This window comes from Mastomys coucha, unplaced genomic scaffold, assembly GCF_008632895.1.
Source record: "Mastomys coucha isolate ucsf_1 unplaced genomic scaffold, UCSF_Mcou_1 pScaffold21, whole genome shotgun sequence".
In the NCBI taxonomy this organism is placed as follows: Eukaryota; Metazoa; Chordata; class Mammalia; order Rodentia; family Muridae; genus Mastomys; species Mastomys coucha.
In genome coordinates this window covers 129092255-129118633 of record NW_022196904.1, presented here as the reverse complement: position 1 = coordinate 129118633, position 26379 = coordinate 129092255, and the positions used below count along the sequence as shown (strand labels likewise).

Sequence of the window (26379 nt, the reverse complement as noted above, 5' to 3'; positions counted from 1 at the left end):
ATTGTTGTGAGCAGCCATGTGGGTGCTGGGAATTGAAACCAGGTCCTCTAGAAGAGCAGCTAGTGCTCTTGACCTGAGGCATCTCTCCAGCCTGCACCAGTTTTTGTCTGGTTGGTTTGCTTGTTTGTTTGTTTTTGTTTTGTTTTTCAAGACAGGGTTTCTCTGTGTAGCCCTTGAACTCACAGAGATCCTCCTGCCTCTGCCTCCCAAGTACTGGAATTAAAGGTGTGAGTCACCACCGCCTGGCTGTATTCTGTCTAATTTGAGTATTAGGGTGAAATGAACTTTATAAAACCAAGCTGGGAAGTGATTTTCCTCATTTGTTTTCTGGATAAGATTGTGTAGGAAAAAGATTAGTCTTTCTTTACACATCAGTATAATTTTCTAGTAGAGCAGTGGTTCTCAACCTGTAGGTTAAGACTCCTTTGGAAAATCCCTATCTCTAAAACTTACATTATGATTCATAACAGTAGCAAAATTAGAGTTATGAAGTAGCAACGAAAATAATATTATGGTTGGAGGTCACCACAATATGTGGCACTGTGTTAAAGGGTGACAGCCTTAGGAAGGTTGAGGACCACTGCGATAGAGAGTCTTCACATTGTAAGCTCAAGTCCCTTGAAAGCTATGGGCCACCAATCACAACAGTCTATTTCATGTTGTCTGAGCTGTGGAGTTTGTGTCCACCTCAGCCAAGCCTCTGAGAGCACGGAGAAACTGCTTGAAGTGTCTCCCGCCTGCAAATGCCCCTCTGCCACCCCGGCTTTGGATATTTTCTCTCTTCCTGTTTCTCTTGCTCCCAGTTCTGTCTGCCTCACCTGTCCTGTTTCTAGGGCATCTCTCTGTCTACCAGACGTTTCCTAGTGGCTTGTTTGCACAGTAGATCATTGTCAACAGCTGCCAAGTCTGCATACAATCTTTTACATCCTGTTCGCCTCTCCCACTGTGATTGTATTTAAGTATTTCCTCCACATACATTTATAAACAAATGAAGCTGTTATCTGATACCCTGGAGCTGCTACAGGAGAAGCTACAAACACACACACACACACACACACACACACACACACACACACACACACACACACACACATACACTTGCGTGCAGGTACGCGCGGCTCTAAAACCATGTTATTATTGTGTGTGGATGGTGTGTGTGTGTGTGAACCAGAGGAAAACTGTGTGATGTGAGTTCTTTCTCTCTCCAGAACCCCTGTGTTCTAGGGCTTGAACTCCGATTGCTGGGCTTTATTCAGCAAGGGCTTTGCCACTGAATCATCTTGCCAGCCCAGTCTTTTTAGAACGCACCACACTATTCTTGTCTGTGATACGTTTTTAGTTCTTTTGGTTTTTCCTTCTGAGAACATCTTTTTCTTTTTTTTTTGGTTTTTGGTTTTTGGTTTTTTCCAGATAGGGTTTCTCTGTGTAGCCCTGGCTGTTCTGGAACTCGCTCTGTAGACCAGGCTGGCTTCTGAGAACATCTTGATACATAGGGGTTTTGCAGAATAGAGGAGTCTAGGTGAAATGTTTCCACTTTTAAGGTCATCAGGAAAGAACTCAGTTGCCATTTGAACTGTTTACCCTGAACATAGATAAACTGTTTCTCTTTTGATCTTCAGCTTTCAGAGGTTTTACTACAACGTGGTGTTGGTTTCTTTAGGCTAATCCCCTTCTTCTTTTCCGTAGGCTTTTGTGTTTTGCCATAATTGAATATTTTCCATTCATTACTCATTCATTCATTACCCTTCTGCCTCACCCACAGTTTTCTTTCCTTCTAGAATTCTGATGACATGAATGCTTGATTTTCTAGGGCAAGCTTCTCAGGCATGTTCAAATTTTGGTCTCATTTCTTTTTCTCTCCCAAATGTCTATAGTTCTAGCTCCCCTGCACCTGTCGTGGGTGGCTCCTCAGTATCAGCAGCCAAGGCCAGCACACCTCTGTTGCTCTCAAGGTCTCAGGTCTAGGCTGGCTAATGGACCCCATATGTATTGTGCCAGCAAAAGGAGCAGGCAGGCCAACTGAAGTCTCCTTGCTCTTTCCTGGCTCTCTGGTTAGCAAGCCTGGCCTCGGGGAGGCTCCCTTTGCCTGTGCAGGGGCCGCTTCCCTAGTAGCAAGGTTCAGCATAGGAGACCGAAAAACCGCTTGGCTTGCTCTGCCCTGTCTGGTATCACCCTGCTCGTTCACTCCTCCCCTCCCCCTCTCCCCACCGCCCCTTGGTCCCTCCTTCTCTATTGACCCTCCCATTCCTTCCCAAGACCTGGTCCCTGCCTTGTCGAGTACCAGATGAGCCAAAGCCTGGAGGATCAGCTAACCTGGTACCCAGGGTGGGGGTTGCCTCAGGTTCTGAGTGTAATTTAGTTCATTTAATTTAAAGTTCATAAAAGCCTGTTATATTAGCCTGTTAGTGGCAGCGGGTCTAGCCCTCGGACCGGAGCTTGTCCCGCCCAGGGTTCCAGGGCACGCCCATGACTTAGAAGACATCAGTGAACGCTGCTACAGTAGCCCCACGTGTAAGATGGGTGCCACCTTTAGGCCATCTGGCCCTGCGATCCACTGGGCAGAGGGTGGGGACGGCGCGAGAGGTGTGTGGTTACCTTCTCTGTCACCAGCTTCTCCTCTGACACCTCAGGAGCCAAGAAGAGCGAGTTGTAGGCGCCTAGAAAGGCAACCACAGTTTGGTTATTCTTCCCACCTTGGGGAACCCGCTCTGGTTCTCCGACCCCGCGAGTGGCCCGTGTGTACCATTGGCAGGGGGTGGTCCGAAGAACACAGTCCCGTCCTCAGCCACCAACACGTTGTCCAAGCACAGGTGAGCTGCAACAGAGCAGATCAAGTATGCAGCTGTGTGTGGGAAGCGCCCTTGCCAGCATCCGGGGATTCCAGGCCACACAGAGACCCCAGGAGAAACCTGTCAAGACTGGACAGACACTGGAGGGCTGGCCGTTTTACTCAACGTTGCCTGGGAACACTGTTAGGGCATATCACCCTCATTAAGTTAAGGATAAATGAGAGGATGGGTGGGGACAGTGTCTACATTGCTCTGCCCTGGGAAATGGCTGGGTTAAGTAGGTTGGACCCTTCAAATTCTCCATACTCATGGCTGGCTAAGAGGCAGCTTATCACAACAGTTGATTTTACCACTCCCCTTTCTCCCTCCCCAGCTTTTGGGCCCAGGGCCCAGGCAGAACAGGGTGACTCATCACCTGGGTGCTCCTTGAGTGTCTGCAGAGTGCTAAGGCAGGAGAGGCATAGGGCCCACAGCTCGTACTCCCTGAAGGGCCGGCCTAGCTTAGACAGAAGGTCCTGCAGGGACAGGCTCTGTGGGAAAGAAGGGTCATGTAAGAATGCTGTCCACCTGGTGTCAAGAAATGGCTTCCATGGACAGGGATGTGTGCATAGTGCTTCCATTTCTACTTGCAGTATCCCCCTATGCCCGGGACTGGAAAAGTGCTCCAAGTTAAAAATGAGTGTGGGTAAGTGTATGGAGAAACTGGAGTCCTCACCCATGAAATGATACAGCTGCTATGAGAAAAGATGGTGGCTCCTCCAAGAAAGTACAGAGAATTACCTCAAGATCCAACAGTTTCATTTCTGAGTACCCCTAAGACCTGAAAGGAAACTGGAGTGGACAGCTGACCACCCAGGTTCAAGGCCTTTCACCATTCACCAGATCCCCAAAGGGAAAGCAGCTCAAATGAATAGATAAAGAAATGTGGTGCAGGGGCTGGAGAGTTGGCTCCGTGCTTAAGATCACTTGATGTTCTTGGATAGCTCAATTCCCAGCAGCTCACGACCTTCTGTGAGCCCAGTTCCAGGGAATCTGATGCCCTTTTCTGTCCCCTGTGGGACATGCACCAGGCATGCACATGGTACACAGTCATACATGCAGGCAAAACATCCATACACAGAAATTAAAGTAAAGGTTAAAATAAAAGAAATGTGGTCCACCCACAGGACAGACTATTAGAGAATCGCTCAACCTTTAAAAGGAAGAGTGTTTTCACTTCCATGAGCTTGTGTTTTAAAATACATTATGTAAAACTTAATGTTTTAACCATTTCTAATGGCACGGCCCAGGGAAATAAGACTATTCAGGAGCTGGGTGTGTGGTGGTACACACCTGTAACCCCAGCATTTGAGAGGCAGGAGGACCAAGAACTCAAGCTTATTCTTGACTCCACAGTGAGTTCCAGGACTGTTTGGGCACCATGAGATGAGAAGGAAAAAGAGAAGGGGTGGAGGATGGGAGAAGGGGAGGATGGAGGGAGAGGAGGAGGAGGAGCACTGCAGTGTTGATTATTGATGAATCTTGAGTATACTACGCTGAATGAAACAAGCTAGACAATAGAACAGAAGGTTTTTGATTTCACTCATGAGGTTGTATCTGTAAAGGCAAAACAATGTAGAAGGCGGTGAGGCTGTGGAGAGGGATGGAGGGGAGTCCGTGTGTGCTGGCAGCAGAGCTCAGGTGTAGAGATGATTAAGTGGTAGATGTTGTGTTTACCAGAATTTTAACACATCTTCAAGTGAAAGGAACTAATGGAGCTTAGAAGAGATAGTTCCTGCCTGTGGAGGCCACCTGAAGGTCTGGAAACAAGGTCACCCCAGAAGCGCACATTAGCAGGTACTTTCTGAGGATATCCCTTCACCCAGGACACTATCCACTGGCCCTGTGCACAGCAAGGGTTGACATGTTAGGTCAGTCCCGTGGCTCTTTGCTCACCAGATCATCTCTACTGCTTTTGGTGGACTGATATTTCCTCAGGTGGGAACAATGAGCCTTGAACCCGAGGTGAGGGCTCCCAGCTCTGGGCCATTCTTATGTGGGAGTCTGAGGTCTGGAGGGTCCTGGTCATACTCTGTCTGAGGGAGGTTGGCCAGATGGTTTAGGTGAAAGCTAGGCTCATTGGTCTGCTATGTTCTGTTCCAAGGGAGAGACCTCAACTCTTTGTCTTTGGCAGTGCCTTCCCCTGCACAGGCCACCCAGCTACCCATGCATCTGTTTATCCACCTAGAAGATGGTGTTGTGAGGTGGCTATATTCTGTGAGAAAATCCTGAGATGATGGCTGAGAATATGTGTGCATCCCTGACCCAGACAACAAGGATTATCTGCATCATTGACCCTACATCTCTTTAAGTAACCACACTTCCCATGGGAATTCTTCAAGCTATCATCAGTGTACAAATGACAACATACACCACAGAATCACCTGCCTCACACTCTCTCCTTTTGGGCAACAAAGCCTAGTGGGAAATGGGACTGATGGTCGACATCAGTGGGCTGGTGTCTTGGTAGACAGATGCATGTGTACTGGGTCACTGGCTCAAGTGTCCTTACACTGAGAAACAGGCTAGGACACAGAGCTTTGAGGAACCCACTGAGCCGTCAAGTGGAGATCACACTTAGTAGTGTTGTCATCTGTATCTGGCTTGCAGACCTGCACACTAGAATTTCATCCCATTGTGAAATATGAGGTCCAAGAACCTAGTCTGAGGTAAGGCATGGAAAATGATTGGGCCCCTGAAGTAGCACCACTAGGAGCTGTTAACCGTGGGGCTTCACCTGTACACTGGTGGATGGAGACTGAGCAAGTTAGTGCTTTCCAGAGGTTAGCTTGCACGTCTGGGGATGACATCTGGTACCTCCCCCAATTTGAATTTGAAGCTCCCTTTAGAAACAGGAAGTCCCCCCAAAACACAATTAATTATTGCCCAGGAGTGAAGGAAGGGCAGGGCAAGTCTTTGTGAACTGAGGCTAAGGAGAGACAGCCTTTCACCTGCTCCCTCATCACATACCTGTTCCGTGGCTGCACTTCCCAGTTGTCTGCATTCTTCTGGAATCTTCTCTTCACTCCTAGGTATGTGTCCTTCATGGTCTGAATCTCCAGGGTCTACAGGGCTTGGTGAAGCTTTGTACTCTATAGATCCCTGGCTAGGAGATGAAGCCTCCAGCTGTCCCGAGGCCCCTGGACTCCTGTGTGGATTGCGGCCTGCACCTGGTATCTTATCCAGCTGGACTCCAGGCTCCTGCTCTGGCCACAGTCTGGTTTTGGACTGTGTTTTGAAACCTGAAAGGCCATTCTTCCCTTCCAGGAAGAGCTTCCTGGGGTCTGGGGGAAAGAACTCAGATATGGCCAGCTGGTTTCTTGAGCTGTTCAGTGACAGGCAGAGGGTACTGGCCTCTGGGCTTTCCTGCAGTAGCCTGGGAAACGTCTGAGCCTTTTTCAGCCGACTTCGCCTGAGGATGTCTCTGTCCAGCTCACCCAGGGGGCACCTGGCATCCAGGACAAGGTTAGCCAGCCCTTCCTGTCCTGGGTTCTCACCGTTTCTCACGGGGGCTGACAGCAGTGGTTTGGGAGATGGGGCTCTGGGCCTCTGCCCAGCCTCCTGCTCTGCGTCTCTGGAAGCAGGAGGCTGGAGTAGGCCCTTTGATAAGGACAGTGCCTCTGGATCAGCGCTGAGGTCTCCTGGCATCTTCTTGGGCCCCACATTTCTTGGTGCAGGCCTTCCCCTCCATGTGTTCTCGCTGAGCTCTGAGCAGAAGGTAGGATATGGTTACAGCAGGGAAGCTTGGGATGGAGCCTATGCTAGGGTGGTTCCCTGAGAGCCACCTCTAACCCTGTCCTAACTCATCACCACAGACCCCTCCCCCAAAGTCTCACAGGGCAGGCTTACCTGTCCTGCACTTCCAGATTCATACTCCTCCCCTTAGCATAGGCTCCAGAGGCCGCCTGCCCCCCCCCCCCCCCCCCCCATCTATTGTCATATAACTCAGCCAATTAAAGGCTCTGAGTGAAGGCTTCCAGGTCTCCCTCTTGGCTGGGTGTCCCAGAGGATCAGCTCTTGCAGATCTAATTACTCTGTCCCAAAGCTCCTTATTTTTCTATTATGACTACACAAGCCCCTCCCTAAGGGGAGAAACGGAATCTGGTGGCAGTCCTAGGGCACATTGTTTTCTGCACACATGGCATGCAGCATGGTCTTGCACACGTGCTAGGGCTCACAGCCTTGCACACACACGGTGGCACGCAGTTTTGTACATACATGCTGCAGTGACTCTGCTGCCTGTTTCACTCAGTAGTCTGTCTTTGACTCTGCAGAAGTTACCCTCTGCTGGTGCTGGGGAGATGCTGTCAGTCACCAGGGCTACAGCATTACAAACACTGCTGCAGGGGTGGAGGACTCTCCAGTCACTCTGAGGCTCTGGGTGGTTGAGGGCACAAGCACAGTCCTGCGACTAGGATGAGTTCCAGATGTCTAGCGACAGCTCGTTATGTGAAGAGGTGAGTGTACCAGACAAGGCTGGCTGGAGTCACTAATTCTGAGTTTGCCAGTGTGTGCCCAGCATGCACGTGTGGTGTGCACTTGAATGTGGATGTGTGCACACTTACTCTGGAGTGTGTAGTATAGACAGGCATTTGTGTATTTATATATGCAGTGGTATATAAACATGCGAGTGTGTCTGCAGGGGATACACATGCTGGATTTGAACATGTGTGTGACTATGAGTGTGGTATGGTGTACATGTATGAACATGAGTAAGGGTGCATGATTCTATATGTGCATACTATGTGCATACTTCTGTGGGGGGTTGTATAGAGGTATATTGTTCTTGTATACACATATGAATGTGTATGTGTGCATGTATACATGTGTAGGCATAGATGTGGAGGTGATGGCACTTACCCTGGAATGCTCCGAAGGACTCAATGGAGAGCACCCTTCTTCCAATGGCTGAGAGACTGCGGCACAGGCGGCATGAGGACACAGGCTGCGTCTTCTCCTCACACAATGCTATGATGCTCTGCAGGTGCCAGGGTGCCTCTCAGGTGTGCAGCTCACCAGGAAGGAGACTTATCCTCCCGAGACCCACCTCCCCATCTGCACAGCTCTGGGATGGCACCCATCACCCCCAGATCAGGCCTCCTGCTTCCACGTGCACTTTCTGGTACATATAAACGCATACATCCTGGCAGAAAAAGACTCCCTTTTGTCCCTGATAACTTTCATTACACATTTCATTACAAGTGTATAACAAATACTGGCCTTTATTTCAACAGAATGCAACGCCTCCAGATTCTAGTCAAGGAACCCCAGTGAGGTTGCAGGGTCTGTGATGCCTGTGCTCATACAGCGTGCACGTCCAGCTGGGAGCTTACCTCCAGGTCTGGCCGGTCCCTGGGGTCTTCTGCCTGCATCTGGCTCAGTAGTCCCTCCAGGTCTGTGCTCAGCTTGGGCTCCAGCTCTGGTTCTGCGACATACTCAAGGGCAGCCTTCAATGTGGCCCCCAGGGAGTAGATGTGAGCCTGCGATACCAAGGAGTGTTAGTACCTGCCCTGCAAATGGCTGCTTTTCCCTGCCCAGTCTCAGGGCTAAGCACACCAGTGAGTCTGCGGCTCCTATTGCCCAAGGCATAGAAATCCTGTTCTCCTCAGCTGCCTATTTTGCCTTAGGCATTCTTCACAAACAGGATGCAAGGAGGAGGAAAGAATTTCCTTTTAGTTTAAAAGTTGCCACTGTCCTGTCTGTGCACAGGAGAGGGAGGAAGGGAGGGCTCTGCACAAGGCTGGGACACCAGGTGTGTGGAAAGGTGTGGTGGGGGTGAGGAAGCCAATGTTATTCAAGAAGGACTAGCTTCTCTTTTAATCTGTTTGCAAAACAAAATCACTATGTGTAGTCAGAGCATTTTTTTACTTATACTTTTAACTCACAAATAACCATCTACACTTAAGGGGCTCAGTGGGATGTTTCAATGAATGTTCATTGTGTTAACTTAATACTTGATTTTTCCTATCCGCCGCCTTCCTGTGGGTTTTGTTGCTCTTATAAGTGGCACACTTAAATTATATTTCTACCTTGAAACTATCGATACAAAGGAACCCATTTGAGCTGGGCTCTTTTCATATGTCGGAAGTCTTTTGTTCTCTTAAGCCTAGGTCCTACTTGTGTCTGTGTGTGTGTATGTGTGTGTGTGTGTGTGTGTATGTGTGTGTGTGTGTGTGTATGTGTGAGTAAGTGTGTGTGTGTGTGTGTGTGTGTGTGTGTGTGTGTATGCCTGTTGCTGGATTCAGCCCTTGCTGTGTGCACTCTGCTTAGGGTCATTGTCTGCTGCACTCTTAGCTGGGGCTGGGATCCTAGCTGCCCCTTGTCATAGACCAACACTGCTTTTCCAGCCCTGTTGTCCCCTTATCTTCTGTGAGAGGAATAGGGGTGAGGAAAGGGGACCACAGATCTGCTGGCTCCTGCTTAGTGAGTATGAGCCTCCTTATCCTGTAAGTGGATACTCATTCACCACCCTGCTACCCTCTAGCTCCTCATTTTCCTTAAATTCATCCTTTGGCCCGCTGCCTGGAGTCTACTTGTGAGCAGAGGCCTGCAGCCCTTGATGAACCTTGTTGCCTCTCAGCCGTGCTCACAGACTCATAGTCTCCCATCATCATGGTTGTCTGTGAGGACCGTGGTCTCAAGCAAATGATAGGTGACAGCACTGAGTCATCAAGGCTGCTACCACAGGAGCCCATCAGAGTGACAAGGGCAAGACAAGGACTTGTATATGTGGAGGAGGGGACATCGAAGAGGCTGGGGGATTGTTAACTTTTGGAAGCTAGTGAGCCTGTGGGGATTTTGGACAAGGGTGTTGACCATACTCAGTTCTGAGAAGACTGGTTACAACAAGCCCAGGAGAGTCTAGAGCATGTGTTGGGGGAGTTAGTCTTGGAAGAAGAAGAGGAGAGGATATGTGTGTGTGTGTGGGGGGGCAGGGAGTGGAGGAGTAGGGTGGGTGGGCTAGATGGTGTGTGGAGCACAGAGGGTCCAGGGTGAATGAGCTTGTGTTAGATCCTTCCAGAAAGGGTGTACTTGAGCCAGAGGGAGGCTGTCAGGATACACGCTTGGACCCTGTGCTCCTGTTGATGTTATGTCACCTGGACTGTTTACGGCTTCTGGCAAGTCTCAGCCAAGACCTCCGGAGTAAAGCCAATCTGGGAGAGAACAAAGACCCTGGCACTATGGCTTATACGAGGGCCATATTTCCCAGAGTGGGCATGAGAACACTTCCCACGTACACACAGTCTTTCCATTATAAGACTAAGGTAGAAAGAACCCATTCTCTGTGTGTAGAACACAGGAAAGTTATAGATCGCCCAGGGAACCGAAGGAGCTCAGGAACCTGGGGCCCCTCTCTGACATACACCCCCAGTGTCCTGTTCCACGTTGGATAACCAAGCTGCACTCAACCTACAGGAAATCCCCTCCACACAGGGCTCAGTCCCAGGGGAGCAAAAGGATCCTTTCGTGCTCAATGGCTACTTGCTCTGTACGGTGGCAGCATACTGCCCTCTACAGGAACAGACCCATTCACCCGTTCCCAGAGGCAGATTTGGATGGTTACAAGGGCAAACAAATAAACAATGAATAAACCAACCAGACAAATGGATGAATGATTCTGAGCTGCATGGAAAAGGCTGCATCCCGCTCAAGGAACACAAGGGTTCACAGAACAAAAGAAACCTGCACGAGGCTGTATCCAGCAAGTATGCAGGGGCTGGGGGAGGGACAGAGCAGTGGTTCAGCCACAGACTGAGTCAGAAAGAAAAAAAAAAAAGACAAAGATGAACTAGAAAGTCCCAGTGTGTTCAGAAAAAAGAAACAATTCTAGGGAATGAATGCTTTCCAGTGACTGCGCTCCCATGACAGCTCTCACAACGCGCGGGGCAGAGGAGCCAGCCTCCACCGTCCCTGCTGAGTCCAGCCACAGGAAGCAGCAGAACAGGATAATATCAACATCTCTGTTTTGTGTGATTGGACAGCCACCCTGGGGGTGGTGGTGGTGCCAGCTTCTCACTGTGGATACTGATTGCTGAGACCTCGGCCTTTGGAGAGTTACAGGGCTGTAAACTTGTTACATGTGTGCCTTCTGCGTATAGATCTTCATAAAAAGAAAACCCAACCTATTCACATAACTGAACCACTCAAGTACTGAACTAAAAAAAAAAATTACCCAGAGGCAAACATGGTATGACAAAGCTCACATGCAGAGGGAGATTCACAGCGGGAAATACCGACTCTAAGAAGAGGAAGATGGATGAGCCAAGTTTCCCCCTGAAGTGAAAAAAGAATCAGCTGCCGAGCTCAAAGCAAACAAAAGAAAAGAGAGGATAAGAAACAAGAGTGGAAAGAAAAGACAGAATCAGCAATAAGAACCCATAGCAGAGAGCACACAGACGCCTCCAAGAACCAGACGATGCAGAGGATGTTCTAAAAGAAATAATAAGATAAACAGCCTCTGGTTAGACTGACAGGAGAAGGAAAGAGAAGGCAAAGAAGAAAGGGCCGGCATATGGAAACAGGAAATTTGCAGACATCACAGAGATGCAAAGGGTATCACCCGAGCCCGTTAGGTGCCTGTTTTCATCTGCTGTAGTTAAAAAAAGAAAAAGAAAGAAAAACCTTTGTAGCACAAACAAGAACGGTTCTATAACTATTAAATATTGATGGTAGTTAGAAATCGCTCACAAAGGAAGCCGATGTTCTTTTCAATGACTCTTCCCAGACTTTCAAGGCATAGATCATCCTATTCTTGTATAAACAGAGCAAACAGATAAGCCCAGAGCAATCTCGAAGCCAGTGCTGGCCAGAAACATTCATAGGGCAAAATTGTACCAGCTGCCCATAAGGACCATAGAAGACCTCTGATAAGTACTCATTAGTCAGATTCTGCAGTGTCCAGAAGAGATATGACACTTGGTTTGCCCAGGTTTTCCTAAGCGGGGCAGGGTGGTAACAGTAGAACATAAAAATGCACACATAAACATCTCAGTGAAAGAAACTGCATGATCATGTCATGGACAGAAGAAATATTTCATAATATGTATTCCTGGTAAACGTTGATAAGCTCAGGAAAGATAGGAACTCTTATGCCAAGACCAGTGCCATCCATATGAGTAGGGCAGGGTAACCAGTTCTCCCAGGCAGGTTGCACTTCTACCATTGACTAGATCCTACACTCACTGAGGTTTGGAACAGAAATAAGCTTTTGTCCCTGGAGGAGACAGTATGAAACACTGTTGGTGATTTGATCAGTGAAAGAGGCAAAAAAAAAAAAAAAAAAAAAAAAAAAAAAAAAAAAAAAAAAAAGGGGTCCTCTAAGTTGTTAGAAATAGTAGCAAGATTCTGCAAGATAGTTTGATATTAAAGTGGATAAAGTTAACAAAGAAACAAAAAGCTGAAAGTGAAAACATGACCAAACCATCAATTTTAGGATGGACTCAGAACACGATTTTTTTTTTTTTTTGAGACAGGGTTTCTCTGTATAGCCCAGGCTGTCCTGGAACTCACTCTGTAGACCAGGCTGGCCTCAAACTCAGAAATCTGCCTGCCTCTGCCTCCCAAGTGCTGGGATTAAAGGCGTGCACCCACCCCCCCACCCCCTGGCGATTTCTTTTCTTTTGAGACAGGATCTCACTATGTAGCTCTGGTTATCCTGGAACTCTCTATGTAGGCCAGGTTGGTGTGTGCCACCATCCCTGACCTGATAAGTTCTTAGGTGTAAATGTAATAAAAGGCATCCAGGACTCTGACAGTAAGGGCTTTAAACTATTCCTAGGAGATTTCAAGGAAGATCACAATGGGCTGAGCAGATAGCATAGAGAGTTATGGTATCTTGCCTAGTAGACACAGACCCCTAGCTCTGGCAAAACCAGACATGGTGGTGGATGCTTGTAATCCTGACACTTGGGAGATGGAGGCAGGAGCCAAGGTCATGTTTGGCTACATATTGAGTTTGAGGCCAACTTGGATTACTTGAGATCCTGTTTTTAGAAGATAAAAAAGGAGGAGGACGACGATGAACCAAAAGTCAATAAGCAAAAGATATCTTGGAGATGAAGAACATAACATGAATTTTACCCAGACTGATTCATGGTGTAGGCCGTTCTAGTCACTCTGCTGACAGAGTTTTGATGGAGCTCAGTAATCAGATTTTACACACACTCCAGGGAAGAGGCTGGCAAGTCAGTGCCCCTGCAGGCAAGCTCTCCACCAGGGCACAGGGCTTGCCAGGAAGTAGGTAAGTTAAGAGAATAGGGTTGGAGCTCAAAGGTGAGAGAGTGACCACGGACCAGAGTGGGGTGGACATCTAGAAGCCGGTGGTCTTTGCCTGGATCTTAATAGATGGTTGTTGTATGTGCAGGACAGCTAGCCAATAAACAGAGCTGGGAAATGGCCACTCAGCCACAGAAAAAGATCAAGTTCTCGCTCATGCTGGGTGAAATAAAATCAAATGCCACATTCAGCATCGGTGTAGTTTGGAACATTACCTTGTGCACTGAAAATATACAACTTTGGTTTGTCAACCACAGTTTAGTGAAGCTAAGGAAGCCAGCTTCTCTGATGGGCTCATTGTGAGGACTAGAACTTTGAAACTCTTGGTGGTGAATGTCAGTGAATTTGACACAAGCTGGAGTTATCTGAAAAGAGGGAATTTCAACTGAGAAAATGCTTCTGTAAGATCTGGCTGTTGGCTGTTTCTTAATTAGTGATTGATGGGGGAGGGCCCCGGCCATCATAAGTGGGTGCCGTCCTTGGGACAGTGGGTCTGGGTTCTATATGGAACCAGGCTGAGGAAGCCATAAAGAGCAAGCCAATAAGAAACACCCTCCATGGCTTCTGCATCAACTCCTGCCTCCAGGTTCATTCCTGTCCTGACTTCCTCCAGTGACAGACCATGGTGTGGAAGTGTACGTCAAATAAATCTTTTCCTCAAGTTGCTTTGGTTATGGTGTTTCATCACAGCAATAGGAACCCTGAACTAAGACACCGGGCAAAGCAATCAGACCCCATTTAAACAAAACAAAAACAAAACAGAGAAACTCTTTCGATCAGGAAACACCAGCAGGCATTGGATCCCTTGAAATTGGAGTTAGAGATGGTGTGAGTCACTATGTGGGCACTGGGAACCCAACTTGGGTGCTCTTCAAGAGCACCGAGTGCTTTTAACTGCTGAACCATCTCTCCAGCCCCCAGAGGTGTTTCTTAAGGGTGGCGACCATGCATAGCCCTTCCTGGTTCCTCCCACAAGTCACTGGTGAGGCTGAGAAGCCCACCGGATTTGACTTTGCAGTAATTGAGCTCAACACCAACCGTAACAGAGATGCCCAAGGCCACTGCTCCCAAACACCCACATGTTTCCCAGTAGCCACCAAGGATGAAGGTGGGGTCCCCCAAAGCAACCCCCACTGGGGATAGCCTTTGCCCCAACCCTTGTCTGGGCATAGCCTACTACACAGAGACTACAGGACTATGGTAACGAAGGCAACCCCATCGAGTATGAAGGCAAGGCTCCGTGAGTCACCACTTGCTAGTACTTACCTCAAAGGTGTTTCCTGTCAGGTCAAACTCTGGGGGTACAAAGGCACCCTCGGGGTCATCTTGGAGAAGAAAAGAGAAGGTGTTCTGATCTTGCCTTTTGGCAAAGAATAACCCCACCGACCAGAGCTCAGACCCAGGGAGCCAACTGGGACAGGAGGAGGGTTGATCCCTGGGAGCCTTTGTCCTTTTCCCGCCTGATGTCTCTAAGGAAGGCAGTAGGAGGCATCCGAGGCAATGAATGATACACTACACTTGAGCCATAAGAGTTCCAAAGCAGGAAAAGAAAGGGAATTTATTTGGATTCTTGAAGAAGTTACTCTTGTTCTCCTAACTTGAGAAACCCAACCTTTCCCTGGAAGGGGCCTAATGGTGGTCAGCTTAACTATCGAGAGAAGTCTAACCTTCAGGTCCCCTGCAACTACTTCCTGCAGGCAAGGAGCGCCAGCTTAGGGGAGACAGTGATCTAGGCACCCTCTTATGAGGAAGGCCTGAATAGAGCTCAGAATTATGGCTGGGCACTTCCCTGGCTCTCTGAGGGGAGTGTATGGCGATCTTAGAATGTTGTGGTTTACAGGGGCCACCCAAACTCAGTATGCAGCCTGCCTTTCTCTCTCTGTGCTGCCTTGGACAGGGATCCCATCAGATTCTCAAGGAAATGCAGCACTTGGACCCCTCCCTTATATCCTCAGCTGCTTGGTGCACACAGCCAACCTCGAGGTACCTCCTCTGTGCCGCACGGGGTATCCCCCACCCCTAGCGAGTTCCCCTTTTCCTCACCACTGAGCTGCTCCATGAAGCACACGTTTCCACTAGTGTTGAAGGCCAAGGTGTCCGGTGTGATGCACAGGGTCTGGAAGATGGCTGCGTGGGCGACGCTCCGCATGGACAGGCTGCACTCTAGGCACACAGCCCAGGCCTCCTGCTCACTGAGGCCTCGGTCCCGCAGGGAGAGGATGTCAGCCAGAGACACATTTTCCTGCCAAGACAGACTTGGTGTGAGCCCACAGAGGGCTGCCCCAGGAAGGACCTAGTACTCCATCCGGAGAACACGGCACCAATGAAACAGACACTACTTCACTCACAGTCAGGAAAAGGGCCTTAGGCCAGGCTGGTTTTTAGACAGAGTCATCCTGCTGTTCCTTGAATGTCACAACCATGGAGCATTTGGTGAAGCCACCAGTGTGCTGCTCAGAACAGGCACAGACATTCACACATACTTGTCTCCACGTACGCATACTCACACTTAGTAATAAAAAAAAAAAACGCTCCCGTATAATAATGCATACTGCTCTACACACCTACACTCACGAGCACAGCTCAACCTGCCCACACATGTTCACGTACACTCGGACTCATTTGTATCAGATATCTAAGACTGCAAGGCTCTTGCCTGGCTGCTGTTAGGGCCCTGGCATTTCCTGTGTCCATGTGTTTGTGTACCACCCACTTACAGGTGTGTGGGAGGGAGTTTCTTTGAGAACTGGGCTGGTGTGGGCAAAGGGTGTGGATACCCCTTGTTGGGATTAGTAGGGCGCAGAAGAAGGCTTCTCCAGGCATGGCTGTGGCCTTGGGACAAGGCAAATGACAGTCCTTAATGATCTTTGCCTCTAGTTGACATTGTAAGGCATCCCCATGTGCACAGATCGCAGATGAGAAGACAGAGTGCTTAAACCAACAACCAAACAACCAAGCAATCGATGAGCCAAAGGCAGGAATTAAGCAGGATTCTCAAGTGCTAGCCAGAGCCTTTAGGTTCTCTGTGGGTGTTAGACCCTACATCTCCACAGGCCACTTTATTCTTTGAGTCCAAGGTAGGGCTTGGTGAGGTCACTTGCCCAGACCTCCTAGTCCTGAGATAGAAGCCCTCTGACTTGTTTAGCTGTTTTTCTAACCAGGGCTCAAGCCCGTGGTTTCTTCATAGTACCAAGGACTCCTTAGAAGTCAGGAGAACCCAAGCTCCCAGTGATGCCCACTGGCCCTGGCTAAAGAGGCACACACATACAATGCATACACACATGTACACCACCCCTCCACACAGGAATGTGCCTTCACAGTGTACAACATGCCTGTACATACATGTTCACGCAAACCTACACAGACACGTAAGTGAGGTAGTATGCAACCTGGTAGACCCTGCGGGCTGTGCCATGTAGGAGAAATGAAGCCAGCTCACTCTGAGTCTGAGTCAGTGTCCCTCCCTCAGCAGGGCCTGCCGGCACCCCACTGCTGCTGCTCATGCTGGCCAGCAGGCCTGCCTGCTCACAGCCATGACAGGATGTGCCGCCAGCAGAAGGCAACCCTGCCAGACATGCTGCTTGGCCATCCTGCAGCCTACATCACTGACTCCTACTTAGGTATGGTAGGAAGATGCTCCTGACAGTGGGGAGCCCAGGCCGATCTGAGAGCAGCTGAAGACTTGTAGCCCCTAGTGTCAATTTGTGGTGGGGGTATATAACTTGGAAAAGCCCAGGATTATTTGTATGATTCTGGGATGAACCTGTGGGCCCTGAGTCATTGCTTCCAGCCATGGCCTTCTCCAAAGACAGGATTATTAGCCCTTCCACATAGGACAATCTCAAATCAGAGTCAGCTTACATAGTTGCAGCCCCTGCCAGTGCCCCTTACACTGAGTACCAGGAGGGATCCAGAGGCCTGAATTCTGGGCTATGGAATCACCTGCTTCTAGGACCTACAGCTGTTCCAGTTTTGCCAGGCAGGAGAAAAGAGTATCTTTTGCCCAAATCTATGTCGCTGGAAGGGGTTGGGGGGAGGAAAGCTTTGGCTAATGGGCTGGGGACAAGAATAATGGACCAGGAAAGACTCGGCTGTCATCTGCCAGCTACTCCATTTCAATAGGAGCCCACCCTGTGTGTCTTCATTGGCTTCCTCAAGAGACTACCTGGAGACAGGGTAGCCCAGTTTATCTTCCATACAGCTCAGTTCCCAGTGAAATATGTTCAGCCTGTTACAGGGTCTAACTTTGGCTCCACAAGGTATCAGGCCCAGGATCCACTACAGACATGATCTACTATGATGCCTGTGGGCAGTAAGGCTCTCTCCTATAGATATGGGTCTGTATGGAGTTCCCACGCCAAGCACACAAAGGCTTTCATGCAGACCCGGACATCATGAGCTCCAGGCTTGCAGTCTCCTATAGCTCTTGCCAGCATGGCCTGATCTTCAGCCAACTCTGTGGCTCCATTTGCCCTATATAGGCTCAGATCCCTGGTGGGCGAGAAGTCCCTTCTCAGTGCAGCCTGCCCCTCAACCATCCTCATCAGGGTGGTACTTAAGGGTGTGGGGTGGGGATCACCTATGTAATGTCCCAGCAGACAGGATCATCAGCCCTCTGCTTGCAGTGTGCTGGTACAAATTCAGCCAGATCTTGGCTGGGAGGAATGAGACCCTGGGGATTGGGGGCTACGCTCCAGGGAGAGACGCTTCAGCTGATCCTTGAGTTTCAGAGGGCAAGTCCTTATCTGGTTACTGCAGAGTGCCCTGCTTAGGGCTTATGTGTGCTAAAGAGCTCCCCCCTCCCTTAGACAGACTTGGAGCTGGGTTATAGGGACTCTAGGGGTCATCATGCATACTTCAAGTGCATTTATAACCAATTAACTTTTCAGCTTATCATAACAGGACCTGCCAACATAAAACTCAAACTGATGCTGGCAGCATTTGCTGGCAGCCTCAGTTCATGAGCAGCCAAATCCCATCAGGGATGTGAAAGCTTGCAAGGTGCTCTGTGGGCTGTGTCTGCCCCCAAGTGCCCACCCTGCTGGCTCAGGGTTCCTCTCTGGTTTTAGGCTGCCTTCTGCTCAGAGTCTGTTTTGAAACGTATATGTGGGCTTTAAGGGCAGGATGGGAAAACCCCTTTCTAATGGGAAAATCTCTGCTATAGGTCCCTGTTCATTTTCAGTCCCCAAGGCCTGTCCAGCACCAGGAGGTTATGGGAGGCTTCCATTGGCTTAGGAACAATGAGAACTCTGCTGACACCCAATGGTGCCATCTTCATTGCCAAACCAGCACTACTCTGCATTCCTGAAGTCCAGTTTTATCACCTACCTCTTGATCAGCACTGCTGGACCCTCCACAGCCATTTGGTGTGTGCCTGCCTTTCCAGCAGCTATGGCTCTACCTAGATCCAGTCTTACTATTTTGTCTCTGACTTCACTTTCCATGTCCAGAAAGATTGATGGTCCATGTCGAATCCAGGAAAGGCCATCTCCTTCAAGAAGTCCACCTTGTATAACTATTGGTCAGAGTATCTCTACTGTACATCCAGGGCCTTCTTGCTGTTTCAGTCTAAGAGACCAGGGGACACAGCATGGCTTCAGCCTCCACAACCTAGTAGGACAAGCTGATCTATTCATGACGAGTTCTAAGTGTCTGGTGGGTTTTCTCATAGGCACACGGCCTGCTCATGTGGCTTGTCTCTCTGGAGAAATCGCTGGGAGCAGGTGCTGGTCTCTTCATCACAAGATGTTTTCTAATGGGCATTTCCCACCCCCACCACAGAGGAAGGACCTGCTTACACATATCATGTCCACTGTCATCTTTGGCCATCATGGTATGGCCTTCAGTGAGCCTGTTTACTCCTCTACCAGTTATCAAGGGATTAGACAGCATGTTCTCAAGCCATTTGGATTTTCTTTGAACCATGAGAGGGTAGAGATATTCAGGGGCCCCTGGAGGTTCTGTAGGATTTTATTTTTTTTTGGTTGTAGTAGAGAGAATTCTGATGTCCTATATGCTCTGTATGTATCCTGGATCTGGCCTTACCTCACCTGTATAAGAGCTGTCATTGTCTGGGCCATACCTACCCCATGAGATTACCCAGCACGGAGATTCAGGATGGGTGGCAGCCTAACTCTTTGCCACCCTACTCTGGACAGCTTTCAAATGCAGCCAGATACAGAAGGCTGTGCCAGGCACCAAGTCATGTGACCTTGATGAACACAAATTTAAAAACCTTAATGAGGACTGAATTGACTGCAGGAAGCCTAAAATCTAATCTCAGCTGTATTCTTAGACATGGGATTCTGTTGGCTCCAGGCCAGGACCCCAAGACTCTTCTCTTATTTTACAGACTAAGTTTTTTGTTGTTGTTCAGTTTCCTTGAGAATCCAAAGCCTTGTGTATGCTAGACAAGCACCCTACAGCTGAGCTCTATTACCAGCCACCTCCTGTTTAGAGGAATAAAAATAACACTCTTGCTCAGGTGAGAGACTCACCTGAATGTCCCACTGAATGCCATTAAAACGGGGAATTCCATTTCACACAAAGGGCTCACCACAGTCAGAGGATGGCTAACTCACGCACTGTGTATGTGAACACTCTCCCACCCAGAGGGACTGAGGACATTTCTAATACAGAAGGTATCAGGGCATGGTAGACAGATGGCACTCTGGGTACAAGGCTCAGCTTCAACCTGCAGGCTTAAGTTCTATTGATGTAGAGGTACCCACTGCCTCAAATGCCAGGCTCAGAGTGAGCCCTCCAAGCTCAGTGGCTGATACAAAAGGGCACAGAGGCTCTCAGATCTGCTTCTAGTGGCGACCAAGAGCTCAGGCTCCCACAGATACCCTAGAACATGTCCTGTCCTCCAGCAGTTCTGAAGGCCGTGTGCTGAGGGCATCCTTTCTTTCCCATCAAAGCCAGAGAGAAGTCCAAAGGTTTATTTATTCCCTGGACTCTCCTCTCCACAGCCTTAAAATGCACCAAATCCAGGCCACTTGGGGGTGGGGGTGAAGGTGGGGGTGGGAGGCAGCACCAACCCCAGCACTACTCAGAGGAGGTGGGGCAGGCAGGAGCAATGTTTTTTTGTTTTTTGTTTTTGTTCGTTTGTTTTTTGTCCTTTCAGAGCCCACTCTTTTAAGGGAAAAGGAAGGGAAGAGCTGTCAGGGCCTGGTGCTGCAGACCACAGGCTTATGCTTCAAGAGGGTTCTGGCCAACTTTCACTCATCGGTTGGCCAGGTCAGCTCCAAAGGCTGGGGGAGGGTTTCCAACACCAGTGTATTTAAGGGACTAAAGAATGGTGGATTCTTCACAGGGACTCCAGAGCCTGGTTTGGAAGGATCTCCACAAAGATTCTGTACTCTTGAGGGAGGTCAAGATACCCCCAGGAGCATTTTGGGGGGCTGCTTGCCATGCTTTTTGAAAGCATGGAGTTTGTGCACGACCATCGTTTGGGAGTCTTGGGGTGGGGTCCCTAGCTTCTCCAACCAAGAGGGGCTCTGTGTAGCTCCAGCCACTTCTCTACTAGAAGCTCTCAGGGGACTTGGGAGAGGGAGGTTTTTCCAGAGCAGGAAGAACCCTCAGTGCTGGGAAGGGGCCTCACTGGGCATTCCTAAGCTCATCTGCTTCAGCACCTGGCCAGCTGTGGAGGTCAGGTATGTCCCTATTGTCCCTACCTGCCAGAATCTTCACCATCCCCCCTCCTCCCCAATTCTGTTCAAGGATTAAAACCAAGAGCCGTTCCTCTAGTAGCCAACTTTTCAGGGACAGTCCCATTGCTGTCCTATATAGCATTCCAGCTGTTCTGTGGCGGGTGGGGCTGAGGATAGGATCCCCTAGCAGTTGCTACTATGAGGGGCCAGAATCTATGCAGCAGGAGAGCTGTGTTCCACCCACTCCTTTTCCCCACACCTTCTCACGAGCAGGTGGGCTTCTGGGACGGGCTCACCTCATCCTCCGGCAGGGTGGGGAGCGGCTCGAAGTCGTAGAAGTCCAGGTCCTTGCCATCTTCCTCGTAGAAGCCCCGGGAGGCTGGGTCCATGGCCTGCATCTTGGCGCTCAGCAGGGCCTGCGCGCAGGTTGGAACTCTGGCCCTGGACAGAGCTCCGGTCTGGGATCCCCTCCCCAGCAGGTTTCCTCTGGGTCAGATCCCCTCTCTGGCGGGTCCTTTCCCGGGCAGATCCCCGTCCAAGCTGGCCGCCGCCTCTGAGCCTACAGGGCTGAGCTGGGCACCGCCAGCTACGCGCGCCCGGCCGCCATGGCAACGCGCCCGCTGCCTGCCGCAGTGTCGCCAAACGGTGGCGCGGGGACGCCTGGGGCGGGGCTGGGGGTGGCTCCTTGAGGGCCGTGGTCACTGGCGGGCCGGGGCCGACTTTGGACTCCGCAGATGTCTTCAACTACGTCAGCCTCCGGGGTGCACCCGGCGCCTGCCTGCGCTGTCCGTGACAGTTCGGGGCGGAGCCACTCCGTGCAGCGGCCGCCCGCCCTGGGGGTCTGCACCCTACTAGGCTGAGGGTACTAGTACTGAGCCCACCTAGATCACACCGGGCCTCAGGACTTTCGCAGTTCCCTACCCACCCAGCCCAGGGGCGGGGTTGCTGCAGTCACCTCCAGTGGCAGCCACCGACTGGGGCAGGAACCTAGAATCTCTTCCTTGGCTGGGTCCAGTGATGGGCAGCGAATCAGGTGTTCATTCACCCCAAACACAGCAAAGGACTAGATGGTTCTCCCAAACTTGGCAAAGGACAGACATAGAATCCCTTCCACAGGCTAGTTTTTGTTTCTGACAGCCTCTACAACCTTAGCGAGCAGAACTATGAACCACAGTTCCTGAAACACACAGCAGGTCAGATTGGTTACTGGCATTGCTGGCCCTATCCCCAGAGTCTAGCCTGATCAGACATAATAGTAGACACTCTACTATGTGCTCCTTGAGTGACAGAGAGTGGGTTTGTAACTGGTCATGCAAAGTCCAAGGATACAATGCAGTGAGGGATGCTAATTCTCAACAGTCTGCTAGTAAGGCTTCTAATTACTAACCATTCATGAGCTTGCAGCCAGGGTAGGCAGACGGAAGGTGAGCTGGAGAAAAGACATCTCACAGGTGTGCTGCTCTGGTCTGCTCACTCCTCCATCACTGTTTTGGGTCAGAAGGGGCAGATGTGGCCAGCAGACCCTGTTTGGACTCCTGGAATTTAGCTGCAACCTGTGTCAGGACTCTAGATAGGTGGCTGGACCTCAGCCTCTGCTTTGGGGCCGGGAAGCTGCCTCCTTTCTTGGTTCAAGCTTTGATGCTTCTCAGCCAGCCTTTCCTCCAGCATGTACTGCCCTGGTCTGTGCTCCCCAGCCTGTCTTCTACCCAGCCTGTGCTCTAGCCCGTCCTCCACTCAGCCGGTACACTCCCAGTCTGTCCTTCACCCAGCCTGTACACTCCCAGCCTGTCTCCCAGCCAGCCTGCACTCCCCAGCCTGTCCTCCACCCAGCCTGTGCTCCCTTCGTCTATGCTCCTCTGTAGTCAGTGGTGCCCTCGGCTTGTGCTCCTCCAGCTATGCTCTCATCCCAGTCTGTGCTCCCTACAACATGTGCTCCCCAAATCTGTGCTGTCCAAGCTTATGCTTCCCAGCTTGTGCTCTTTCCACAGGCAGTGCTCCCTGCAGCTTAGTGCTTTTCCTCTAGTTCACGCTCTTCCCATCTGTGCCCTCCAAGCCTGTGCATCCCACAATGGGCGCACCTCAGCTTGTGCTCTCCCTTTCATCTGAATCCATGCTCTCTTGAGGAACCTAGGTAGATATGACCACAAAGACAAGGCTCAGGGTCTGGTAGTGGTGGACTTTGTCAGGTGGCTTCACAGATGCCCTGGAGCCCTGGGGTTAAGGAAAAGATCTAACATCAACTGGAAGGGGCAGACAACCCAAAACTTACAGGGTGTTCACACTATACACTTTCTGGCTCTAATGATGCACCCTTTTCTGCAGGGAAAAAGGTGTATCCAACTTGGATGAAGTTTGAATATAGACGCGGACCCAGTTTTAGCTGCAACAGTCAAATCTGCTCGCCGGACCCTTGCCTTCTAGCTTGGGTAACACCGTGGCTCCTTCGCAGGGCTGGGGCATGAATGCTGTGAGGGATGGGGAGGGGACTTTGGATGGCTCGGACCTATTTGTCTCTTTAGACTACCAGCCACTTTCCTAAAAGTTTAGCCCTTGTCAGCTAGACATTTCGTTAGTCTCACTGAACATCTATGTGCATTTATAGTGAGCTTCACTGCAAAGAATCAATATGATATTGGTCCCAGTTCTCTGTACTTGGCACACTGTAGATGCTGACTAAGGGTGTGTGAGAGGATGCTGGAGGGCAGAGCAAGCTTAGAATGGGCACTCCACATTATCAATTGGTGAGCAGCACAGATGGTACCTGGATGTCCGAGGGGCCTCTGGATCCAGGAATAGAACATGGGAATGGCTTCCCCTTGCTGATCCCTGGTCCTGTGGCGTGCCTAACATAGGCTTGGCATTTTCCTCCTAAAGCTTATTCCAGGCAGTCAGAACTCTGGGAAGGTGGTGAGTGTACCAGCAGGTCCCTGGTCCAAGCCATGGCTTGACGCTGGACTGGTCTGCTGCATGGAGAGCTCTTTCCACGGAGAGCTCTTTCCACGGCTGCTTTTGGCCTGAGCTGTTCTCACTGCCTGGGGGTTGCCTTCTTTGACCTTCTCCAGTTCTATTCCCTCTACCAGGTCCCTGGGACCTTGCTCTTTTCTTCAGAGATCCTGCTCCGTATTGGTCCTATTCAGACACGATCAGGATTTGTCTTGTCCCCTGGCCCTGTCTCTCCACTGCACAAAGGCCATGGCACTGGTCAGCACTCAGTGTGGCCAGCTACATTTGGCAGCAGGTGGAATGGGAGTTTCAAAGCTTGGCTCACATTTTTCTGATAGGAGTCTTGACAAGCAGCCAAATCACGTGTACATTTTGAAGCCAATATTTATTTTTTAAAATAAAAATGCAAAGAATATAATCTCTGGTGTGGGGTAAATATTGATATTCTGAAACAAAACTGTTAGTCATTCTTACAAACATATGTAAGAATCTAAATTCCAAAGAAGCCTTGATACCTGCTATCAGTCATTTAAGAACTCCATAATCACAGACTTCTCCACTCAGAACTTTGCCTGTATTTTTTCTCCAGGCTCATTGCTGGCATCTAGTTGTTTTCCACATTTTTTTTTAAAATGTGGGGCAATCCTTGCCCCTTCCTAATTTTATTTTTTCTCTCTCTTAAAAAAAAAACTTTTTACTGATTCTTTGTGAATTTACATCATACACCTCAATTCTACTTATATTCCCATCCCTTTAGTTCCACCCTTCACCCTGGCAACCCCTCCCCCAATAAAACTAAAAAGAATCTCATTATGGGAGCTGCAGTGTGTCACAATTTGCCCCACAGCATACCCTTTTGTCCACACATCTTTACTTGCAAATGTCCATTGCAATGAGTCATTGGTCTGGTTCGAGGCCTCTGGCTTCTGCTACACTGTCAATACTGGATTCTTACCAGGACTCCTTGCAAATATCCTGTTGCCCTGTGTCATGGAGATCCTGCAGCTTTGGATCTGCAGGGCTGTTTACCCAGAATTCGATCTTACTGTCTTGTTTCTAGTCCTACAATTTTTGTATTGATACCTTATCATAATTTGCTGGCTCCCCTTGCATTCTCATTTTGGTTTCCAGTGAGCATAGACCCATGGTATGAGGGTGCACTGCTAGCTGGCTTCTGAGCACAGCCTACACCTATGTGGCTGTGATGGAAATGATGACACACACAGGACAGACATCTCCAACTCAGCTGCTTGCCCTGAAGCAAGCCTGAAGGAGGACATTTCTAAGAACCTGGTGTGGTCTCTCACACCAGTAGGCGTTAAGCCTTGGTCTCCACGAGGACCTGTGGCAAGAAAGTACTGCTAGGAAAGCAGGGGTCAGATGGGCAGGAAGCTGCACTCCCACCCAGACCTGCTCAGGTGCACACATCTGTGCTCTGTGTTTCTGCCACACTGTGTTTTTTTTTTTTTTTTCCACCATAAGCTGAAGTCATCATGCACAGCAGTTTCATTGGCCCATTTTATTCTTCCTTTGTGTATCCTGGCATCTTTTTGTGGACAATGAGGACATGTTGGTGAGGGGCCTTTCTCATGTTACATGTTTTGTCACTCAGTCATGTTGTCAGTGTAGGGATGATTCATTCATGACAGTTACTGCATTGGATTTAGCAATGTGAACCCATCAGTCGAGGGTGCTGGGTGACCTCTAGATTTGAGGTGTATGGACAAAAATTTGGGAGCTATCTTGTTTGTTTCTCATTTCACACATGCACTTGATTTGGCTAAACCTGTATTCATAGACTGGTGGGTCAGCATGATGTGTGTGTTAAATGTCATAATCTCCCCCCACAAGAATGTCTAGTGGATTGGGCATAATTTATTGGGATTAGCTCTTTGCTCTCAGATCTCCCATTTTGATTTTGTTCAATCAAGTGTGTGCTCTGTGTCTATTGCTACTTTCTGTTAATTCCCATTGGCATTTTTGTCAGCAAAACAATGATGCCCTGTCCCCAAATGGCAGAAATCTCTATTCACAAAATCCATCCTTTCTCCTTACGCTTCTTCAAAGAATGCCTTGGCCAGCAGCTGGGTAGATGGCTCAGCAGTTAAGAGAACTTTTGCAGAGGTCCTGGGTTTAGTTCCTAGCATCCACACTGGGCAGCACAATCACCTGGTATTCCTTGACCACACGTGTATATTCAGACTTAGCTACGTGCTTTAGAAATGTGGGATTTGATTGGATTGGATTGTGTCTGATTACCTACAAATCTTTCTAAAAAAATCATTGTTGTGCTGTGTATGCATGTCGGTGTGTGCAGGCTTACATGCTATGCCAATGCAGAAGTCTCAACAACTCTGTGGAGTTGGTCCTCTCCTTCCACCTTTAAGTGGGTTTCAAGGATCAAACACTGGTTGCCAGTTTAATGTAGTGCAGCAGGTGTGACTCATTCCCCACCCCCCATCCCCCACATTTTTTTCTTTTAGACAGGATCTCATTATGTAGTTTTGGCTCTCCTGGAACTCACTATGTAGATCGGGCTGCCCTTGAGCTCATGGAGAGCCACCTACCTCTCCTTTTTTAGTACTGGGATTAAAACCATGTGATGCCACAACTGGCTCTAATTTTTTATTTGTCTTTCGCCTTAGGAACATGCATGTGTCTCTGTGTTCAGATTCTCATTA

General features: G+C 49.4%; 1 protein-coding gene across 1 annotated transcript in view; it reads right to left on the bottom strand.

The window, feature by feature from the left end:
- The window catches only part of Kndc1 (kinase non-catalytic C-lobe domain containing 1), a 47242-nt gene extending 25531 nt beyond the window's left edge, over nucleotides 1-21711 (bottom strand). Inside the window, exons 1-9 of the mRNA XM_031388708.1 lie at nucleotides 21052-21711; nucleotides 15147-15345; nucleotides 14370-14428; nucleotides 8162-8308; nucleotides 7689-7806; nucleotides 5799-6535; nucleotides 3205-3319; nucleotides 2744-2815; nucleotides 2596-2657 (exon numbers count right to left, since the gene is read on the bottom strand). Coding sequence (XP_031244568.1) covers nucleotides 2596-2657; nucleotides 2744-2815; nucleotides 3205-3319; nucleotides 5799-6535; nucleotides 7689-7806; nucleotides 8162-8308; nucleotides 14370-14428; nucleotides 15147-15345; nucleotides 21052-21153 — 1611 coding nt within the window. The 5' untranslated portion in view covers nucleotides 21154-21711. The remainder of the gene's footprint in view (nucleotides 1-2595; nucleotides 2658-2743; nucleotides 2816-3204; nucleotides 3320-5798; nucleotides 6536-7688; nucleotides 7807-8161; nucleotides 8309-14369; nucleotides 14429-15146; nucleotides 15346-21051) is intronic.
- Nucleotides 21712-26379: the final 4668 nt, after the last annotated feature.